Here is a 22,481-nt window from a genome sequence, read left to right on the forward strand (position 1 = left end):
TGTATGAGTTCCTGCCACAGCCTCCTGTTCTCCCTACTTTTTTGTCTTAAACTCCACTCCATGCTGTTGTCCACACTGTAGTCAAAGGGACCTATCTAAAAGCAGATCTGGTCCTCTCTCCCCTCTGCTCAGATGCCTTCAGTGGCTTCTCATTGTCTTTATTTTTCCCCAAGAGTGTGAACCTTTTTCTACTTTGGCACCTAAGACAAAGAGATGATCATTCAGATTTTAACAAGAGTCAAGTTGATCTGGGATGGGTCCTCAGTTTTGATCATCTCTAGTTTGCCTGATTAACAGCCTCCCTGGGTGTTGATGAGGCCACTGCTTTGGGCCCAAAGGCCCAAGAGTAGTTTTGTCTTCTACCTACTTACTAGGCCCAGTTTGCTGCTGAAAGCTGCCATGGCTGGCCTGCTACTCCCCTAGCAAGGATTTTTCTCTCTAGAAATTCATTCATCTAGGCTTCGTGGCATTTACCTCTCTTCAGTTTCATAATTACGTATGATTTTCCTATTATTTGAATATTTTTATTTGAGTGTTACTTTATCATGGCGTGAAAGTCTTTTGCATCCTCTGATATCCTAACTGGCAGTAGAACTTCTCCCATTGCTTTTAGGACCAAGTCCACACTCCAAGGCTTATAAGACCCCTCATGATCTTGGCAGATGCTGTTTTACCTTTCTAGCCTCATCCATATACACCCTCATCTTAAAGAACTCTTGCTGAACTTGTTTCAGTTTCTCTGAAGCACTATTTTTTTTCCTCTCCTCCCAAGATATGACATTTGCTGGTCTCTGCATAGCACTGTTTCCCCAACTTTCTGCCTGTCTAGTTCCTTGTTCTTTTGGACTCACCGTAGCTATCACCATTTACTCTTGAATGCCTTTAGCCCAGTCTAGCCTCTCAAATCTGGGTTTAGTGCATTTCTAATGTACTTTCATAGCATATTATGCAAACCATTATCATTTAATTGCCTATTTACTTTTCTGTTTTCCACTTAAATTATGCATTATTTGAAGGCAGTACCTGTGTGTTTCATTTCTCATTATTTCCTCACTTCTTAGCATAAGGACTCATGTTTTTCAAGGTACAGGGAATAAATGAATAAACAAATCCATGAACACAAGGCCCTGATCTTTATATAACTAACATTGACCAATGTGACGTTCTGTTTTTAATAGCACTTTTACAAAGATGCAGAAACATTCTTCATGAGATTGTCTCTTACATCAACCTTTGATAAAAGCTGTAAGACGTAATGTTGATTAGTTTCTCTAGTATTACAGTAGAATTTTCTGATGCTCTAGCTTGAGAACCAATATGCCTTTTAACAGCAACTCAGAATCAGTGGCTTGTAAAACCAATTCATGGACCATAACTAGCATTTTAAATTAATGAACTATTGAGTGGAATGGAATAAAATGGAAAATATCAGAGTGCATTCCGTGTCATAAAGGTAGGTATTGTTTGTGACATTTTTGTTTCAGCTTTATACATACCCAGGCAGACTCACGCACCAAACATAAATGGTTGCAATGTGAAATTCATTTCTTGATTTCTAATTGTGGGTCACAGTCACGTAAATTTTTGAAAACCACTACCTTAAACCATCTGTCGTAGGTAAGGATGTTTTGACAAAGCCGAGTCAGACATACAGGTTCCTGTGGTTTCTGTGTAGGTATTTTGGATTATTTGGAGCATGAGACCTTTGTACTATTTGAATCCAAGTGTCTGTTTTTCACTTTGTTGCTTACTCCATGAAAGTTTTGGTACTTGGAGAAAACAAGTTGAATTTTTTTTTTTTTTTAATTTCAATAGGTTTTTGAGGGCACGCGGTGTTTGGTTTTATGAATAAGTTCTTTAGTGGTGATTTCTGAGATTTTGGTGCACCTATCACCCAAGTAGTGTACACTGTATCCAATGTGTAGTCTTTTATCCCTCATCCCCACCCTTCTTCTGAGTTCCCAAAGTTCATTCATTATATCATTCTTATGCCTTTGCATCCTCATAACTTAGTTCCTACTTATAAGTGAGAACATGTGATGTTTTGACCGTTTCTTTTTGAAACTATTTATTTACATATGTGCATTTAGGGAGGAAGCTGTGCTTAGGGTATCTATCATCAGCCTTTTTGGCAGCCTTGGGAGCAAATGACTACACCAGAATAAGATGTTGGGCAGTGTCCTCAGAAGACGCAGCAGGAAGTGTTACCCAGAGAGACCACCATGACCTGTCTATGGGCTGAAGGCCAGGAGGGGCAGGCGTGTTTCTCATGCATGTTCCCTTCCTACATCTTCTTGATCTGCACTGTGTTCTTGGGCAAGTCCCAGACTCTCATTTCAGTTTTTCTTATTTTAGACATTTGTATATTGTATATTGAGGGAAATAAAATAATCCTGTAGCCTTTCAACATCTTGTTAACATTTAATAGTTGGTGGCCAGAGCAGACAAGCGTTCTTTCCAACCAGGATATGACTGGTAGTTTTCCATTTTGGCGAGCAACCTTATTTGGAAAGAACTCACCAGCATGCTAATAAACAAGTATTATTGACGGCTCATATTCACTTAGTTTATGCGAATAATTAATGTGAGACTGAGTAGGCAAAAGTATAAAATAATTACAAATTAAAAGTTCATGCTCGCGTTTCATCTTCCTATAAAGTTAGTTTTTCAGAGAGCGGATCAAAATGAAAATCTTTCTCATTTTTCTCATTCTACTGGATGCTGAGAAAAGAAAAAAAGCATTTTTACTATTTACTGTCCACCCATCTTCTCATGTACGCTCTTTTCCCAGAGTCAGTAGCTTGAGCCCAACGTGGCCGATTGGGTGTAGGAGTTCCACTCAGCCACAAAAAATGTGGCGGGGGAGGTTTCACTGTGGACAGCAGGCTTTCTAAGAGAAAGGCAGTTTATGGTGGGTTTTCAGACTTGCAGTTTTCCTTTCTCTGTAGTTGACAGGAACTTCGTTTCTTTTTATACCTTCCTATTTTGTTACAACATCTTATGTAAAGAAATTCTTTTGTCTAGTCAAGGGCAGGGAGGGAGTCCTGCACTGTCGCAGGGGATGGCGGAGGAGGTTGGCCACTAGCATTAGGTAAAACTGTGCCGAATTGAGCCCAGCATGTGGAATCAGTGTTTTTGATTCAGGGATTCAAGCTCTTTGTCCTTTTTTCCTTCCTCCTAGAGTGATTCACAGAATGTTTCCTCCCCCAGGAAGAAGGTCTTTGCAAAGGCAACTTTGTTCTCGCTTGTTTGATGCATCAAACTTTTATTGAGTGCTGTGGGCAAGGCCCTATATGTGGCAATGGGACTATATGGATGAATTTTAAGTAGTTTTGCCTTAAAGAAAGTCTTTGATGATCGAGACTGAACTTGTGAATCATATTTTTCCTTCAGCCCTTTCAGTTTTTGAGCTTTTTATGATTGTTAAAAAGATTCATTTCTACCTTAGGATCAGAATGGAAACGAGAAACCAAACTGTATTTTAAAACAAAGAGAAATTATTTTGGGAACTTGGTACGAAAGTGTTGGAAAGGGCCAGAAGACTAAAAGAGAACAGGTAGGGTTTACCTGAGCTCAGTAACTAGAGAAAGCTGCTATTGCCTGTCAGTCTGGAGGAGTAGAGTCCTGTTTCCCGGGGCCCATTTGTGCCGCAGCGGTCCCTGTGGAGCTGCTCTAACCCCTTTCTCTGCTCTGGCTCCCACTAGAATGGTCTTCAGCAGAGAAGCCATCAGGAGACTTCTCGCCAGTAAATGTCGGTGCTACAGCAATGATGCTCCCGATGATATGGTCCTGGGAATGTGCTTCAGTGGCTTGGGAATCCCTGTGACACACAGCCCTCTCTTCCATCAGGTGAGGAAATGGTTTTTATTCTTCCCTCACGGCGGGTGGGGGACAGGTTCTTCTCACTTAAGGATTTGACTACCTTCTCTTCACATATCCTGGAAACAGACAAAGAACTGTGTTGACAGGCTCCAGGGGAACGTCCTTAACAGGACTGTTACCCTGTTTGATGTAACACTGCATCATGTACATCATGAAGACGGGAGGCAAAAACATACTGAAAACCAAGTGACGTTTGACTGGGATCCTCACATGTAGGACCAGGGAAAATCTGGGTTTTTGTTTGGTTTTGTTTTGTTTTGAGATGGAGTCTTGCTCTGTCGCCCAGGCTGGAGTGCAGTGGCACAATCTTGGCTCACTACAACCTCCACCTCCTGGGTTCGCACCATTCTCCTGCCTCAGCCTCTCGAATAGCTGGGACTATAGGCACTTGCCACTATGCCTGGCTAATTTTTTGTATTCTTTAGTAGAGATGGGGTTTCACTGTGTTAGCCAGGATGGTCTTGATCTCCTGACCTCGTGATCCACCCACCTCGGCCTCCCAAAGTGCTGGGATGACAGGCGTGAGCCACCGCGCCCAGATTTTTTTGGTTTTTGTTTTTTAGTTAGAAAGATTGGTGGCATTTAAAAATTACTAGATGCTGCCTAGAAATACATAGTACTGACCTAATATTGTCCTACTGGCCACTGAGTCTATGTAATTCTACACCATCCTCAGTTTTTACACTGTCTGTCTTTTTACTGAGATTTTTCTCCTTCACTTGCCATTAAACTGAATGGCTAAAATCTATTACATTGCAATTGTGTATCTCAATAAGCATATATTCTTGGGGTTATGGAACAGAAGACATGAGCTTATGTTTACCAGGGACGGGTAGTGCTTATAGCCTCCCCATATTGCAGTTTGGGGGTTGGAGAAGGAAATCCTTCTGCTTTATTTTTAGTATCTTTTACGAACCAAGTCAGTGAATTTTCTGCTAAGAATAATAGCAGATGTTCACAAACTTAAAATAACCATAGATCCATACCCATCTAATATCCTCCTTCAAGAAATTTAAAGTTTTTGAAACTCGAAGTGTGTATGCATATGTATTTTAGGTGCCTTCTCTTATACTGAAAATAGTTTTTATGCTTTATTTACTTATTTTTATTTATTTATTTTGAGATAGGGTCTTGCTCACTGCAACGTGGCTCACTGCAGCCTTGATCTCCTGGGCTCAAATGATCCTCTTGCCTTAGTCTCCCAAGTATCTGGGACTACAGGCACACACCGCCATGCCTGACTAATTTTTAAATTTGTTTTTATGGAGATGAGGGTCTTACTATGTTGCCCGGGCTGGTGTCAAACTCCTGGACGCAAGCGATTCTCCCACCTCAACTTCCCAAAGTGCTAGGATTGTAGATGTGAGCCACTGCACCTGGCCCGTGCTTTATTTATTTAGTAACCAGTAGAAAACATTATCACAGCAATATAGAAAACTTAGCATGACAGAAATAGTACTATAGAAAACAACTCGAATAAGACTAAGAAAGTGTTTGCATCATCAGGAAAGGCAGAATCCATTTCTGTATCCTTGAGACAATAACAGAGCATAAAAATAGACCTTTACCATCCTGGCGAACACGGTGAAACCCCGTCTCTACTAAAAAATACAAAAAAAAAAAAACTAGCCGGGCGAGGTGGCGGGCGCCTGTGGTCCCAGCTACTCGGGAGGCTGAGGCAGGAGAATGGTGTAAACCCGGGAGGCGGAGCTTGCAGTGAGCTGAGATCCGGCCACTGCACTCCAGCCTGGGCGACAGAGCGAGACTCCGTCTCAAAAAAAAAAAAAAATAGACCTTTAATATAAGGAAATGTATGAAAAACCTTTCTAATGTCAGTTAGAAGATACTTATTAGTCCTTTAGGACTTTGAGAGGTCTTACCCGCTTTAGGCCTGTGTTGTGTTAGGATGACTTAGGAAAGAAAGCGTTATTCTCTGCGGCTCCCTCTCTTGCTCTGTTTCATGGTGTTTCAGTCACGCAATAAAAGGGGTAATTAAAACTGTTAGTGTATAAGGGAAATAATTTATCAAGTTTAGTGTGACAGGTCTTAGATTTTTATAGCAGCCCTTTTCATTTAGGGAAGAATAAATTAGCTAGTAAAATGATAAGGAGAGAAGAAAGAAGGAAAATCATCTATAGGCGAAAGTCCTTTGAAGATAATTTTTTTAAAAAAGGTTGTTGTTTCCCCCACTTCAGAACCCTTGATTTCCCTAATTCACATACATTTTAAACTCTTCTAAAATCATAAAATATGTTTAAAACCTATCCTCCCCAACAGATAATGCCTGTATCTTCCAATTCTTAAGCCTCTTTTAGAGAGTTTGATAACGATTTGGACGTTGCTTTCCATTTATAGTGTTTAAACACTGGTCCAAACTGTGTTTGTTCATCTTCACAAAGAAATATGAGGCAAAGCGATAAAATGTAAGAATCCTGATGAGCTAGAGACAGAGTGGGCATTTGGAAGCAGTCTCAAATGCAAAATTGCCTGAGCCATCACATTTCTTCTGTTTTTAGAGAAAGTTATTGTGAATTCACAGATTTAGAAGGGGACTTCAGGGAATACCTAGTATTTCCCTTTGTTGAAAGCACAGCACCTAGAGCATGTGGTTTTCTGTTCTTCCAAAATTATGTGCCACTAATGGACATGGCAGTGTGCAATGGTTGGTGGTTGCTCAACTCCGGAAATTTCCCAAAAAGTTTTAGACCACCATTATGGTGGGTGAACTGTATGGTATGGAAATCATTTTTTTAACACAGTTATAAAAATGCATTTGTCTAAGGAAATGTGATTTTAGTCTCCATTTGTTGCCCTGTTTAGTGTGCTCCAGTATTTACAGATGAAAAGTTCTAATTTTGCCCAATGTAGGAGGTTTTTCCTTTTTCTTTTTTTCAAGATGAAGTCTTGCCCTGTTGCCCAGGCTGGAGTGCAGTGGCATGATCTCAGCTCACTGCAACCTGTGCCTCCTGGGTTCAAGCGATTCTCCTGCCTCAGCCTCCCGAGTAGCTGGGACTACAGGTGTGTGCCACCTCACCCGGCTAATTTTTTGTATTTTAGTAGAGACGGGGTTTCACGTGTTAGCCAGGATGGTCTCAATCTCCTGACCTTGTGATCCATCTGCCTCGGCCTCCCAAAGTGCTGGGATTACAGGCTTGAGCCACCACGCCCGTCCGGCTGTAGGTCTTTCTTATGCAGTTTCAGCCCCTCTCTCTTCCTGTATGCAGATGCCTCCCACACTCTGTTCCTCAAGTTCTTCCCCACCCCTCACCCTCCTGTTTGGGATTTCCTCTTGGCATTTTGGGCAGAGAGAGATGATTATTAGAGGCTGCATAGACTTCTTGGTATTAAAGATACCATTTTGGATGTATTTCACTTTTCTAGTTTTGTCTAATGCTTTTTCCATGACCTCGTTTGTCAAAAATGACCAGCAAATTGTAATGTTTAATAAGTCAGCTCTTTTAATGCATGCATAGGCTCCCTGAGATGCAGTGAATCACTTCTAGAATCTGCATTAATCGAGGGAAAAAATGTTACGGTTTATTTTTTTTTCCTGTTAGATGCATTTCTGTCTTCAACAGTTCATTTTTAAAGGTGAAAAACAAGCAAGGATTTGTTTCCATTGCTTTTACAGTAGCCCTTCCTTAACCACAGGGGGTACGTTCCAAGACTCCCCCTCCCCCCGCCCCCCAGTGGATGTTTGAAACCTTGGATATACTGAATCCTACGTATACTTTGTTTTTTCTTATACTTTACATACCTATGATCAAGTTTACTTTAGAAAGTAGGCAGAGTAAGAGATGAACAGTAATAAAATAGAGCAATTATAACTGTATGCTGGCATCACTACTGTTGCTTTAGGCTATTCTTAAATAAGGGTTCCTTGAACACAAGCACTGTGATACTGCAGCAGTGGACTGGATAATGAGGCGGCTTCTAGCAACTCAGGGGCGGGGAGTGTAGACAGCATGAAGATGCTGGACAAAGGGAAGATTCTTGTCCAGTGCGGGATGGAGTGGGACACCCCACATTTCATCCTGATACTCAGAAGGGCCCGCAACTTAAAACTTAGGAATTGTCTATTTCTGGAATTTTCCATTTAACATTTTCAGACTAAAATTGACTCTGGGACACTGACACTTCAGAAAGTGAAACTATGGATAAGGGGGAACTACTCTTTCTTCTGGGATCATTGTGGAATTATCTTCTAACAGAATTGAGAGAGTATTTGTCCTTGGTTTTCTTCCTTGCCAGTAAACTCTCTCAGAGGGCCTTGCAAAGAAACATCATATAATAAATGAATTCCTTCACCTAATATTCAAACCTTTCCCAACTCTATTAGACTATATTCCAGTGTGTATTTTTTGTCTGCCTCACTGTTTCTTCCTTTTAAAATTCCTCTTAGATTTTTATCTCCATGAGCAGTTACAATTTCTTAAAAATAGCAGTTGTGAAAGTTCTCCCCTTAGATTCTTTTGACCTTTTCTCCGCAGATATTATTGTTGGAACACTCGTCTGAATAGTGTATTTGTGCTGGTGGAGGTAGGTTAGGCCAGGGGCTGCTGAGTGTGCCCAGCCGGTGGTGAGACGGCTTGAGCAGAGGCAGCCCGTGCCCTGGCAGAGCACTGGCCCTGGGCTTAGCACCTCTCTCTGGTCTCTAGTCCAGTGTTTGCTAGTCATGTTACTTCTGGGAGCTCCGGTTTCCTCAGCGGTAAACTGGAAGTGAACCATAATATTCTGTCCATTTTACAAGGTTGTTTCTAGGATTAAATGAGATAAAATTTAACAAAGGTATTCTGTAAACCATTTAAGGGAGTTTATTCATATCAAAGATTTAGGCAGACTGTAATAAAATAGTAGCCTACAAAAGGCTTGTTTTTAAGATGCATCACATCTGGTTTTGATAGTCAAGACAATTGTAGTATCGATGACCTAATGAGTTACTTTATAAAACAGATGGCCCATATAAATTAATAAACAAATTTAAGATGGTTACTGGCCGGGCAAAGTGGCTCACGCCTGCAATCTCAGCACTTTGTGAGGCCAAGGCAGGTGGATCATCTGAGGTCAGGAGTTCGAGACCAGGCTGGCCAACTTGGTGAAACCCCGTCTCTACTAAATACAAAAAAATTAGCCAGGCATGGTGGTGCATGCCTGTAATCCCAGCTACTCAGGAGGCTGAGGCAGGAGAATCAGTTGAACCCAGGAGGCAGAGGTTGCAGTAAACTGAGATTGCCCCATTGCACTCCAGCCTGGGTGGCAGAGTGAAACTCCATCTCAAAAAAAAAAAAAAAAAAAAAAAAGGTGATTCCCAGATTCCCAAGAGAAACTGGATACTTTGCTTAGAGAAAACAACATAGTATCTGATTTCAGTTTCTTTCTAACCCTATAGGTTACTTCTTCAATCTTATTCTAACCTGTATCTAGTTCTGCTCAAGTTTTATTTTCTAACCTCTAAAAAATGTTGCAATGTAGATAATATAAAAACTTTTTAGGTCCTTTCGCAGACAATTTTGGGTTACTTGCAATTCTCATTTACACCTCATTTACACCTCTGGAACTAGACTAGATATTTGGGCAGGAAGAGAGTATGAGTTACGTTATCCTTCTCCCCCAGTGAGCTCCTTTTCTTTCTTCGAATGATGTCACCTAATTACACATTAGAGCAGTAGACAAGCCAAGGGAAATCTGAGAAATCTTTGCCCTGGCCCCCCACAACCCACATATGGCCAGAGTTTCCTTAGAAGTACCTGGAATGTAACAGTTTTTCTGTCTTTGTGCAGAAGTTGTAATAGTAACTTAAATGGCTTACCAAAGAAAGCTTTTTGTATTTATTACTATGGTTCAGGAATCTCCCAGAGGCAAGACTGTGGAACATAGAAGCAAAAAGCAGTGCATTTCGGGTATTAAGGTAATTGGAGACACAAAAGCAAAGAACCTGGAGTTAGAAGAAAGAGATCAGAAAATAGTTTCCTTTTTGCTTTTAGATTCCCATAGCCAATATTAAGTAGTGAAGTAAAGCAATCCACTTTATCAACTCAAATGCTCTTCTGCAGCAAAATTATTTTCAATCAACAAGGAAGCCTAACTCTCTCTTTTTCCTGCAGGCTCGGCCGGTGGATTACCCTAAGGACTACCTTTCTCATCAAGTTCCCATATCGTTCCACAAACACTGGAACATCGATCCAGTGAAGGTGTATTTCACATGGTTGGCACCCACTGAGGAAGCCAAAGCCAGGCAGGACACACAGAAAGGTTTTCGAGAGGAGTTATAAAGCAGGGTGACCTGTGAGCATAGCCTGCGCAGGGAGTGAACTGGAGACTGTGGCCTCATCCCACTGTGCTGTGCTCACAACGCTTGTGTCTCTGCCACGTGGCATTGGACGCTTCCTGACTTTAGGGGGAGATTTTATGTATGGTATTTTTTGACAGAGGAAGAAAAGGGGTCATAGGAGAAACATTTTTTTTTTTTTCTGGGAAAAATCACTTGCTTTTGACTTATGCAGTTGTTTTAACACTTAGTGATGACTGTTTATTCTACAAGCTGTGATACAGCAGTTTTTATTATTGTCACAGGAAAATAAATGGTACCAGAAGTCCCTTTCCTGTTCTGTCTCTTCATTATAATGGAAGTTTCAGTTGGGCATGAGCCTGGAGAGATGTGACTGTCTACAGTTCTATTTGTATATATAAAAAGAAGAGTGAAAGTCTTTTGACGTGGATATTACCAATGGTATGAACTTTTAAACCATATTATTGATGATGCAAATTATTTCCTGGGAACTCAGTAGGAATAATACTGTGTTAAGGAATAATACTGTACATAAAACATCATGAAACTCTAGATATGAAATCCCCTGAAGTCTGTAATCATGGTGGTTATGTTTTCTCTCTTCTTTTGCTGTTTGTGCCTCATAAAGAGAATGAGGTCTTCTACTAGAGCTTCGTATTGCTTTATAGAAGTTCATCTGTGTTCTATTTCTCCCTGAAGCCCTATCTTTATGGCCTACTTGTAACAAGAAAGTGTAGTAGATGCTGCCAGAAAATAGTGTCCTCAATATTCTAAAACAATGTTGATGTGTTTTGTTCAAGTCAGCAAGCTCTATGTGAGTCTCAGGAAGTGAATTAAATTTGGACCTTATGTTTTACTCTTTTTTTTAATGTTACTTAATGACTCTCTCCTGACTCAGAAGAGAAACCCCTTGTGGAAGGACAACATGGTAATCAGGCAATTTCTCTGGGTCCCCAAAGAATGACATTTGAACACAGTATTTTGAAACAGCTCTAGTTTTCAAATTATATCTTTAATATATAGTAACTTAACATATTCAGTATTAATGTATAAAGAGCACTCTGTTTAATTATATAATTGTTTTTGTAAAGGTATTTGCGTAAAATTTGATTTAATATGTCTTAAACTGATTTTGGTATAGTAAATTACTTATTCTTTTTAATAAAAACTGTTATTCATTAACTTTGCTTATAATGCTTTTTATAGCCAAGCACAGAATTTAAAGCCATACCACCAAAAGTACCTGTGTGTGTGTTCATATGTTTTTCTTGTAGTATAGATTTGACTCATTCCCAAAATGATGCAATAGTATTAGTATTTACCATTTTTCCAAATTAGCAACTACCAGAACTCGTGTGTGTTGCAGTGATAACACAATGCATTGGATTCAGTTTTGTGAAAATGGATTTTGTGGCCATCCAAGGGATGTATCAGGGATGATCAGCTGAGGAGAGGCTCCAGAAGGATTTCTAGATCGTATCAAGCCTCTACTGATGGCCTTAGCTTCGTTGTCATTGTAACTGAGATTGTTGTCATTGCCACCATGGTAGTCACCTTCACGTCATCTATAATAATACTCCTGGAGAGCCCTGGCTGCCTACACCAGTGGAGAAGAGTCTCCAGTTCTGCTCCGGCCTACTAACTGTTACCAGTGAGAGAACAACATGTTCATTTGACAGGACTGAAGCTGGCATCTGTACATGAAGATCTGTGTCAAGCTTTCTTCTTTGGTCTGATCAGTGCCTTCTACTGATACCGGGGCACCTCCTCTGGTACTTTTAAGTGTTTTGTTAATTATGTTTACTTTTTGGAACTGTGTAAGCCTAACCACGAATAAAAGATCTTTGCTTAAGTTTTTTATTTCTCAAATATTGTGTTCATTAGTCTAGACTGGGAATGGGAAAGGGAGATGGGGAAAAGGAATGAATGAAATCAGAGAAAAAAGTCAGCAGCCCAGTAAATACAGTTTAAAGAGAGAATAATCACTTCAGAGCTACCCTTTTAAGAGAAAACCATCAGAAATTGACAATGTTTATATAAAGTTTATAAAGCCATTATGTTTTATTATATAACAAATCAGAGATGTTATTTTAGAATCGACTCTCATCTAAAGAACTCAATTTTGAGTCTGACATTTCCAGGAGCAGATATTGTCTTATTCACATTTCCTTTGCTTTGAAATAGGGCTTTCCTTCCAAATGGCTGTTTTTAGGATAGGGATGTTAATATCAGGGATTTGTGTGTGGAATAACTGGAATGTCATTTTTGCTTTTAAGCCATTCCTGATGATATAGCCAAAGCGGGTTGTCTGATTATGTAGGATTTTTACATCTTGCAGCTAAATCAGAAATCCAGACATGAAAATAACCTTTCTAGGACGCCTGGGAGCAGAAAACAATAATAGCATGCTAAATTAAAAGTGATGCTATGTGTGGGTATGTAAATATCAGTGCTCTCTGCATTTCTGGGTTTATTGAAGACCTCTTGTGCTTCCACATCTCTATATATTATAGTTATGTATATTTCCTCAAAAATTAATATAATTGACATCTTCAAGAATGTTTCTATTGTCTTCCATTCATAATCAGAGATGTAATTTCTATAGACTAAATTATGTAATTAAAAGTTGAACACTTTCTTACAAAGAAAACTCTAGGCCCAGATGGTTTCATCGGTGATTTTCTCCAGGCATCTAAAGATGCAATACTGTGTTTGTGGAACATAAACTCTTTCAGAGCATAATGAAAAAGGAAACATTTCCCAACTGAATTTATGAGACCCAGATTTCTCTGACACCAAAACTTGACAAAAGAAAATCACAGACTAACACCTTTCATGAACATGAAAGACAGTGATCCTAAACAAAATTACCAGCAATATGTAAAAAGAGGTTACATAAAACGGATAGTGACTCATGACCAAATGGGTTTATTCCAGGGATGCAAGGCTGCTGTAACATTCAAAAGTCAAGTAATTGACCACATTAATAGAATAAAGGAGAAAAATGTATAACCATTTTAATAGCTGCACAAAAGAGGAGGAAAAAAAGTATTTGACAGAATTCAGCAGCCAACCTTGTAATTTTCAGAAACTGGGTAAATTCCTCAATATAATAAAGAGTGTCTACAAAAAAAGTGTCATAATACCTAATGCTTTCATATTGAATTATTTCTCCCCCTAAATTTGGAGGAAAGATTAGAATGTTCACCATCACTACTTCTGTTCAACATCGTTTAGGAGATCCCAGTCAGAGGAAAGAAAAGAAAATTATATAAAGAGTAAAGAGAAGTAAAAAGATATTTACAGATGACCTGATTGCATACACACAGAATTCAAAGTATCTTATAATGAATTTAGTAAGATCGCTAGATACAAGACTGATATAAAAAATAATTGTATATTTACATACTAGCAACAAACAATTAGAAAATAAAATTAGGAAAACAATGTTATTTACAATGGTATAAGAAATATTAAATACTAGGGAAGTAGATCTTAAATGTTACCACCACCAAAAAAAAAAAACAAAACGTGCAGGAATGGATGGATATGCTAATTGGCTTGATTGTGGCAATCATTTTACAATGTATACATATATGCAATCATGTACACTAAGTATACACACTTTTTATATGTCAAGTATACCTCAGTAAAGCTGGAAAGCATTAGCAAATATCTAGAAGTAAATAGTTGCAAGATCTCTATGCTGAAAACCAGAAAATCTTGAGCGATATTAAAAAAGAACTAAGTAAGGTTTATCATTTTATGTACTGAAATAATATTGTTATGACAATTATCTCAAATTGATGTATAGATTTATTTCCAGTAAAAATCTCAGACTTTTTTGTGTGTAAAAATTGACAAATTGGTTCAAAATATAGAAGGAAATGCAAAGGACCTAGAATAGCCAATTATGATGACAAAATTCGAAGATTTACAAGAACAGATTTCAAGACCTACCAAAAAACTACGGAAGTGTTTTACTGGCATGACGATTGAAGTTAGATAAATTGAACAGAATCCATACATATATGATTACTTAATGTACGACAAAGTTGCGATTCATGAGGGAAATGAACTTTTCAGTAAATGTAGAGAAATTAGATATATGGAACAATATAAAGCAACTAACTCGGATTATAGACATTATATTCCAAAATTAAGCTATAAAGCATCTAAGAACAGTACTTTTCAACTGGGGGCCTTTTAGCCCTGGGAGACATTTAGCAAGATTTTCGATTGTCACAACTGGGAGGAAGTGCTACTGGCATCTGATGGGTAGGCCAGAGCTGCTGTTAAACACCCTACAATGCACAGAAGAATAATTAGCAAGGAATTATCTAGCCTCAAATGTATTGCCAAGGTTGAGAAACACTAGTCTAGAGGAAAACCAGACTAAAATATCTTCATGATCTTAGGTAAACGATGAATTATTAAACAGGTAATAAAAAACCACTATCTAGGGACAGTGTGGTGGCTCACATCTGCAGTCTCAACATTTTGGAAGGCTGAGGCAGGAGAATTGCTTGAGGGTAGGAGTTCGAGACCAGCTTAGGCAATGTAATGAGACCCTGACTCTACAAACCAACAACAACAAAACACTATCTACAAAATTAAAAAGTGGATTTTTTTTTTCTATCAAAGAAAAGGAAAAGGCAAATTACAGACTGGAGAAGATATGTATGACATATCTGACAAGGACTCTGTGGCAGACAACTCTAAATTAGTCCCCATGACCCCTGACTCCTGGTATTCATACCCTTGTGTAATCCTCTCCCCTTGAGTTTTCATGGGCCTGTGTGACTTGATTCTAACCAATAGGATGTGGCAAAAGTGGTGGGATGTATGTCACTATGTGTATGTGACTCTATTCCATAAGCCTGTAATATTCATCTCATGAGGAGATACTCTTCCTTGTTGGCTTTGAGGAAACAAGCAGTCACGTTGGGAAAGCCCACATGGCGAGAAACTAAGGGCAACCTGTAGGCAACAGGCAGCAAGAAGCAGACTGGAAGGTGGATATACCACAAGGGACTGAATGCTGCCACCACATGAGTTTGAAAGAAGATCCTTCCTCATTTGAGCAAAAGATGAGACCACAGCCCTGGCCAACGTAACTGTTGCAGCTATGTGAGAGATCCTAAAGCAGAGGACCCAGCTAAGCCATGCTGAGACTCTTGACCCACAGACACTGTCAAATAACAAATGTATGTTTATTTGCGTCTCTAAGTTTATGGTAATATTGCTATGCAGCAGTAGATAATACAGGTTCATAGCCAATATAACTCCTACAAATCCAAGAACACAACGCAGTCAAAAATGTCCAAAAGACTTGAACAAGCACCTCACAAGAGACGAAATACAAATGGCCAATACATGTATTTTGAGTGTTCAATATCATTAATGAGATCACACATAAACCCACCGTGAGACATGCTATGTGGTTACAACAATGGCAAAACTAAAGAGACCTGATACTTTTGAGTGTTGACAAAAATGTGAAGCATCTATTGAATTCTTATAAAGTATTGCTTAAGAGTACTAAATGAATAGCCATACTGCAAAATTATTCAGCATTTTCTACTAAAGCAAACCAAACATCTATGCCAGGGTTCAGCCAACTGCTGCCCATGGGCTAAATCCAGGCCACCACCTGCTTTTGTCAACAAAATTGTATTACACAGGCATGCCCATTTGTTTACATATTGTCTATGGCAGAGTTGACTCATTACAATGGAGAGTGTATGGCTTGCACAGTCGATATATTTCCTATCTGCTTTTTACCGAAAAAGTTTGCTGACCTCTGGTGTACACTATGTCTCAGTAATTCCTCTCCTGAGTGCACAGTTCCACAAAATGAAATGTTCAGAGTTCATAGTTGCTTCATTATAACAGCTCCAAATTGAAAAAAAAAAGTCTACCAAGAAGAGATGGACAAATTATGATATATGCATACAATGATGGATAATTACTTCACAGCAATTAAAATGAGAAAACTATTGGTAGACATTACAATGTGAATGATTCTCACAGGTATATTGAACAAAAGGAGGCAGACACAAAAGAAAGCATATGATTCCCTTTACAAGAAATTCAAGAATGGGTAGAAATAGTTGATAGAAGTTAAAAAAATGGAAACTCCTGGTGGTGGGGTATAGAAAAAAAAAAAAGGCTGCCTAAGGGGTGTTCACTGTCAAGTCTTAGTGGAGCCTTTGCTGGCAGTGGATGGCAAAAAACTACAATTCTCCAAAAGGATTTGGTGTGTTGGCTATTTCATATGGGGCTAAATACACATTTATGTGTTCTGGACGCTAGAAGAGGCAGGGGTAGGATTGCCATTCTATTGTGAAAGTTCAGAAATCTTATTCAGCATTCTTATGCAATTGGGAGACAACACTACCTGTAGAAGAACATGAGGGGTGGCAATTAGAATCAAATAACAGTAGGGGTTTTGGGGTCAGACTGAGCAGTTGCTGTGGCAGCACCTCACAGACTAGGGGATGTGGGGGCCAGAGCTGGGTGTGGACTTGGGCCCCCACATTTGCCCGCGTGCCCTCCAAGTCGAATGGGGTGAGGTGCCCTTGTGGATGTGGGCAAGGCTGCTCTGAACTGTCCTGGCAGGACTGTGGAGGTTGGAAGACTTTGTTTTCTGAGGAAAAAACACAGGTGAAAACATGATGTGAAGATAGAAATGTCCATAAGAAAGCAAAGCCTGGTGGAAGTGGTGCTTCAGGCTGGGTCCCAGTGGCAGCATTCTTAATGAATATCGGGATGTTGGGGGTTATGAGGTGAATCCATGCCCTGGCAGCCTTTCCGCATTTGACAGGAGAGCTGCTTCTTGAAGCAATGAATCAGGTGATGGGTGAGTGGCCATGGGAGGTTACCCCAACGAGGTTGCAAGAGATTAAAGAAAAAGTAATTGATGAAGGTAAAGAAATGGAAGCTCACTCCTATTCAACATAGCATTGGAAGTTCTGGCCAGGGCAATCAGGTAAGAGAAAGAAAGAACGTGTATTCAAATAGGAAGCGAGAAAACCAAACTGTCTCTTTTTGCAGATGACATGATCCTATATCTATTGCAGATGACGATCCTATATCTAGAAAACCACATCGTCAGCCCAAAAGCTTCTTAAGCTGATAAGCAGCGTCAGTAAAGTCTCAGGATACAAAATCAATGTGCAAAATTCATAAGCATTCCTATACACCAACAATAGACAAGCAGAGAGTCAAATCATAAATGAACTCCCATTCATAATTGCTACAAAGAGAATAAAATTCCTAGGAATACAGCTAACAAGGGAAGTGAAGGACCTCTTCAAGGAGAACTACAAACCACTGCTCAAGGAAATCAGAGAGGACACAAACAAATGGAAAAACATTCCATGCTCATGGATAGAAATAATATCATGAAAATGGCCATATTACCAAAAGTAATTTATTTAGATTCAGTGCTATTCCCATTAAATTACCACTGACATTCTTCATAGAATTAGAAAAACTACTTTAAAATTCAAATGGAATCAAAACAAAGAGCCCATATGGCCAAGACAATCCTAAGCAAAAAGAACAGAGCTGGAGACATCAGATTACCTGACTTCAAACTATTCTACAAGGCTACAGTAACCAAAACAGTGTGGTACTGTACAAAAACAGACACAGACCAATGAAACAGAATAGAGAACTCAGAAATAAGATGGCATATCTACAACTATCTGATCTTTGACAAACCTGACAAAAACAAGCAATGGGGAAAGGATTCCGTACTTAATAAATGGTGCTGGAGAACTGGCTAGCTACATGCAGAAAATTGAAACTGGACCCCTTTTTTACATGAAACTGGACCTCTTCCTTACACCACATACAAAACTTAACTCAGGATGGAGTAAAGACTTACATGTAAAACCCAAAACTATAAAAACCCTAGAAGAAAATCTAGGCAATACCATTCAGGACATAGGCATGGGCAAAGATTTTATGATGAAAAAGTGGAAAGTGACTGCGCAACAGAAGCAAAACTTGACAATTGAATCTACTTAAACTAAAGAGCTTCTGAACAGCAAAAATATCACCACAGTGAACAGACAACCTACAAAATGGGAGAAAATTTTTGCAATCTATCCATCTGATATAGGTCTCATATCCAGAGTCTTCAAGGAACTTAAATACATTTACAAGAAAAAAAAAAAACATTAAAAAGTGGGCAAAGGACATGAACAGACACTTCTCAAAAGAAGCTATACATGCTGCCAACAAACAGGGAAGGGAACAACACACACAGGCCTGTCAGAGGTGGATGGTGGAGGGAGGGATAGCATCAGAAAACATAGCTAATGCGTGTTGGGCTTAATATCTAATTGATGGGTTCATAGGTGTGGTAAACCATCATGGCACATCTTTGCCTATGTAACAAACCTGCACCTCCTGCACGTGTATCTTGGAACTTAAAATGTTCGGTAGAACTTAACAGTGTTGGGGGAAAAAGAAGTTGAAGCTGACAGAAATGTTCACACTCCCAGTCTTGTCCTAAAAAAGATTTGAAAAGGGAATTCACTGAAGTCTTTGCAAGGGAAATTATTTGAATCTCCGTGATCCATGCTTCCATAGAGTTTGTGTTCTAGGAACCTTTCTCTGACCTTCTTTTTGAGAAACCAAAGCCACCACCCAATGGAGAGAGTCTAGTGAATCTGTTTCTGCCATAACCTCAGCAAAGAGGGATGCCTTCATAATGGTTTGGAGAGAATTGACTGCACATAAGAGATGGAACTCAAGAAACTAGTTTCCAAACTAAAAGCATCAGATTTTAGAAGGCCATGAGCCTATAAGCATGAAATACAGACTGAAATATAAATATAAATACAGACAGAAATATAAAATGAGTGTGATAATAGCTCTGCCTGTGATTTGAGCTGGGAATTTTATTCTGGGCAGTCCATTTTTTGAATTACACTTCTTGCCAAGGCTGCTTGTCTCGAAAAGGAGTATAGGGAGCTTATTAAAGGAGTGTCAGATTATAGCCTTCACAATGGCCAGTAAGGAAGCTGTAAGTAAGGATGACTTAAACCACTTGTTACACTGTCTAAACCATGAAGACTTGTGAAGAATATTTTCTTTAAGGTGAAAGAGAAGCCCTAGGAAAGAGAGCTTCTCCTACTCTAACGGTACCCTGGTAACTGGGTCACAGCTTAGTCTATAGTCAGGAGCTCTGTTTCCAGTAGAGACCATTAATGTGATTGATGAGAAGGCAGGAAGACATCAGGAGCTTCACGCTACTCTTAAGAAATTTGATAGAGGCCCAGGAGCTTGCATATTAGTTGTCAATTAAACATAGGTTTGCTGATTAAATGCCCACGAGAATCATGGCTTTACCTCTTTCCTCTGAAATTGAAAGTACAAAGAAAGATTTTTTTTTTTCCTCCAATAGTACAAAGGTCTATTTATCATATGCTAGTGTTGCCTTCTTGGTTTCCCTTGAATAATTGACAAGCCTGGCTATTCAGGATGTTCTCAACTTAATGTTGAGTGATGGCTACAAAGATTGGGAGGTGGCTCACGTACAGGCTGACGATGAGAGGGCAACCCAGTTAATCCTGAGGAAGTGCTGCATCAGCAAAATGCAACATTAAAAACTTCTGTAGTTAACAAAAAATTACGTCTCTTAGCAACCTGAGCTTTTTTAAGGTTAATTCCAAAAATGATGAATAAATTCTTAATTTAGAACATCTTTGAAAGATTCTCCCCGCAGCCCGAAAGCTTGAAGGGATAAGTAACTCCTCCCTCCTCAGGTCAGTCCCATGGCATAAGGCCACTTGTGTCAGCAGCGTACACCAGCAAGATAGCAGAAGCAGGAATGGAGCCGGCCAGAAGACACCCACCCTGGCTAGAAGACACTTAGCCCTGAAGAAGAGGCCATCCAGGTACTACGTAGCAGTCACGTCAGACTAGGACACTTCCTGTTTACAGAGGACTATAAAACCCCTATCCCATCCTCACCTGGGGCTGACACCATTTTAGGCCTCAGCCCGCCAGCACCCAGGTGCTCATTAAAATAGCATGTTGCTCCACCCAACCTCATGTTGTCTGTTGGCGTGCACTCGGGCTTTGAACAGATTCAAGAACCTTATAGTCTTGACAAGTAACATTGGGATTTATAGAACCTGTCAAGTTGCCTGGTGCTTAAACTACTATGCAATTATTTAATATTAGTGGAGACTAGTTTCCTGCCAGCAGGGAATCATCGTGGATACCTAAACCAGATTGTTCCAGACACACACATGAGGGGTAGCTATGTTCTTGGTCCAAGTTTAAGTCAAGATCAGAGTATTCTGGATTCAAGACACAGAATCCTAGATCAGATTGAGCTGCTATTGAGAGCAAACGGCCTCAACAGTACCTGGGCCACTGCTGCTTCTCAAAGTAACAGAGGATTTTTTTTTTTTTTTGACTATGGATTGATTATTGAGTATTATACAATTTTATGTATTGTGTTTTAGTCAATTCCCGTCATTCATTTTGATGCTCAGGGTGTTCCAAATTTGACCAGAGTTTGCCTTACGCTGGCTCTTGGGTTCTTTTGACATGACCTGTTAGTAAATGGGTACTTCTGTGCTTTGTAGAACAAGGCCCACCTACTTCATTCCCCATTCCAAACCTGGAATCTGTCAAGTTCCATTTGGTAGCATAATAGCAGGATGGTATTTTGAAACCAAAACCTTGGCATCGGATGCTGTATGAATGCATTGGTGTCACCAATGACACGTGCTCATCAACATGTCTCACTTGAATCCTGTCATGCCTTTAGAACTTCCAGTTTACCGGAAATGTGAGGAAGAGAGGAACAAATTAGAAGTGACATGGGCTGAAACAATCAGACAAATCCAGACTGTGAGGTATTCTACCTGGCAACCTGACTTGGTTTCTTTAATGAGTCAATATCAAATACTCAGGAGAATCATGTGGCAAGGGCAGTTGGAGATTTAGACTAAAGAAGTGTAACGAAAGCAATATGGGTTCATTAATGGAATCCTGTTTTGAAAAAAAAAGTACTGGCCAGGTGTGGTGGCTCATGCCTGTAATCCCAGCACTTTGGGAAGCCAAGGCAGGTGGATCACAAGGTCAAGAGATCGAAACCATCCTGGCCAACATGGTGAAACCCCATCTCTACTAAAAACACAAAAATTAGCTGGGTGTGGTGGCGTGCGCCTGTAGTCCCAGCTACTCAGGAGGCTGAGGCAGGGGAATCACTTGAACCCAGGAGGCAGAGGTTGCAGTGAGCCGAGATCATACCACTGCACTCCAGCCTAGTGATAGAATAAGACACCATCTCAAAAAAAAAAAAAAAAAAATACTATAAAATAATACTGAGACTGTTAGGGAACTTTTAATACAGTCTTAGATGATATTCAATAGTTAATTTTTTCAAGGTGCGACAATGTTACTGTAATTGCTTAGCTGAATATTTTTTGGTGATATGTACTAAAGTATTTAAGGGTAAATGTAATGATGTCTGTAGCTTATTTAAAATGACTTGACAACAATAAAAACTAAAATGAAATGTTGCATAACAATAAAAATATATATGATGTATATGTGAAGCAGATGTGGGAAAAGTTGAAGAGTTGTGATGGTTACTGTGGGACTGAACAAAGGGGGATGAACGCAGAAATCAAAACAAAACAAAAGAAACTGTTCTAAAGAAGGGGCCGGGGGCTCCTTGCTTCTAGCAAGCAAGGGCCTTGAGCTTCTACAGCCCTTTGTATTTATTGGGTAGCAATAGCAGGGAGGAGGAGCTCACAGTTGATTAGCTGCTTGATCACAGGTTCATATTATTGCTAACAGGCTTCAGTTGTGCCTGTAGATAATCATAAGAAACACTATGGCCTGTAATCCTAGCACTTTGGGAGGCCGAGACGGGCGGATCACAAGGTCAGCAGATCGAGACCATCCTGGTTAACACGGCAAAACCCCGTCTCTACTAAAAAATACAAAAAACTAGCCGGGCGAGGTGGCAGGCGCCTGTAGTCCCAGCTACTCGGGAGGCTGAGCCAGGAGAATGGCGTAAACCCGGGAGGCGGAGCTTGCAGTGAGCTGAGATCTGGCCACTGCACTCCAGCCTGGGCGACAGAGCTAGACTCCGACTCAAAAAAAAAAAAAAAAAAAAAAAAAAAAAAAAAAAAAAGAAACACTATGCCTGGGGCATGACTGCCCTCAGCATTCCTTCTGGGCAGCAGACTCAGTCTGTCAGTTTGCCAACATCCTGCTTTTGTGAGAACAGTTTGCTGTTTACTCATATAGCCTCCAGTGGTAAACTGAG

The 22,481-nt window shown here is 39.8% G+C and overlaps 2 protein-coding genes across 7 annotated transcripts in view; one reads left to right on the forward strand and one right to left on the reverse strand.

Annotated features, from left to right (window-relative positions):
- HMGB1 (high mobility group box 1) overlaps nt 1-22,481 on the reverse strand; it is a 979,364-nt gene that overhangs the window by 828,553 nt on the left and 128,330 nt on the right. Inside the window, exon 1 of one of the 3 annotated variants that reach the window (XM_050766939.1) lies at nt 19,906-19,915. The exons of the other annotated variants lie outside the window; for them this stretch is intronic. The gene's annotated coding sequence lies outside the window, so the exon portion shown is untranslated. Of the gene's footprint in view, nt 1-19,905; nt 19,916-22,481 lie in introns of those variants that run through there. 3 annotated transcript variants of the gene reach the window in all.
- The window catches only part of B3GLCT (beta 3-glucosyltransferase), a 389,525-nt gene that overhangs the window by 108,625 nt on the left and 258,419 nt on the right, over nt 1-22,481 (forward strand). For 2 of the 4 annotated variants that reach the window (XM_050766878.1, XM_050766881.1), the window contains exons 14-15: nt 3,705-3,849; nt 9,987-12,019. In XM_050766878.1, coding sequence (XP_050622835.1) covers nt 3,705-3,849; nt 9,987-10,154 — 313 coding nt within the window. In that variant the 3' untranslated portion in view covers nt 10,155-12,019. Of the gene's footprint in view, nt 1-3,704; nt 3,850-9,986; nt 12,020-22,481 lie in introns of those variants that run through there. The other 2 variants (XM_050766880.1, XM_050766879.1) reach the window with 1 other exon arrangement.

The sequence above is a fragment of the Macaca thibetana genome, chromosome 17 (genome assembly GCF_024542745.1).
Source record: "Macaca thibetana thibetana isolate TM-01 chromosome 17, ASM2454274v1, whole genome shotgun sequence".
NCBI classification, from domain to species: Eukaryota; Metazoa; Chordata; class Mammalia; order Primates; family Cercopithecidae; genus Macaca; species Macaca thibetana.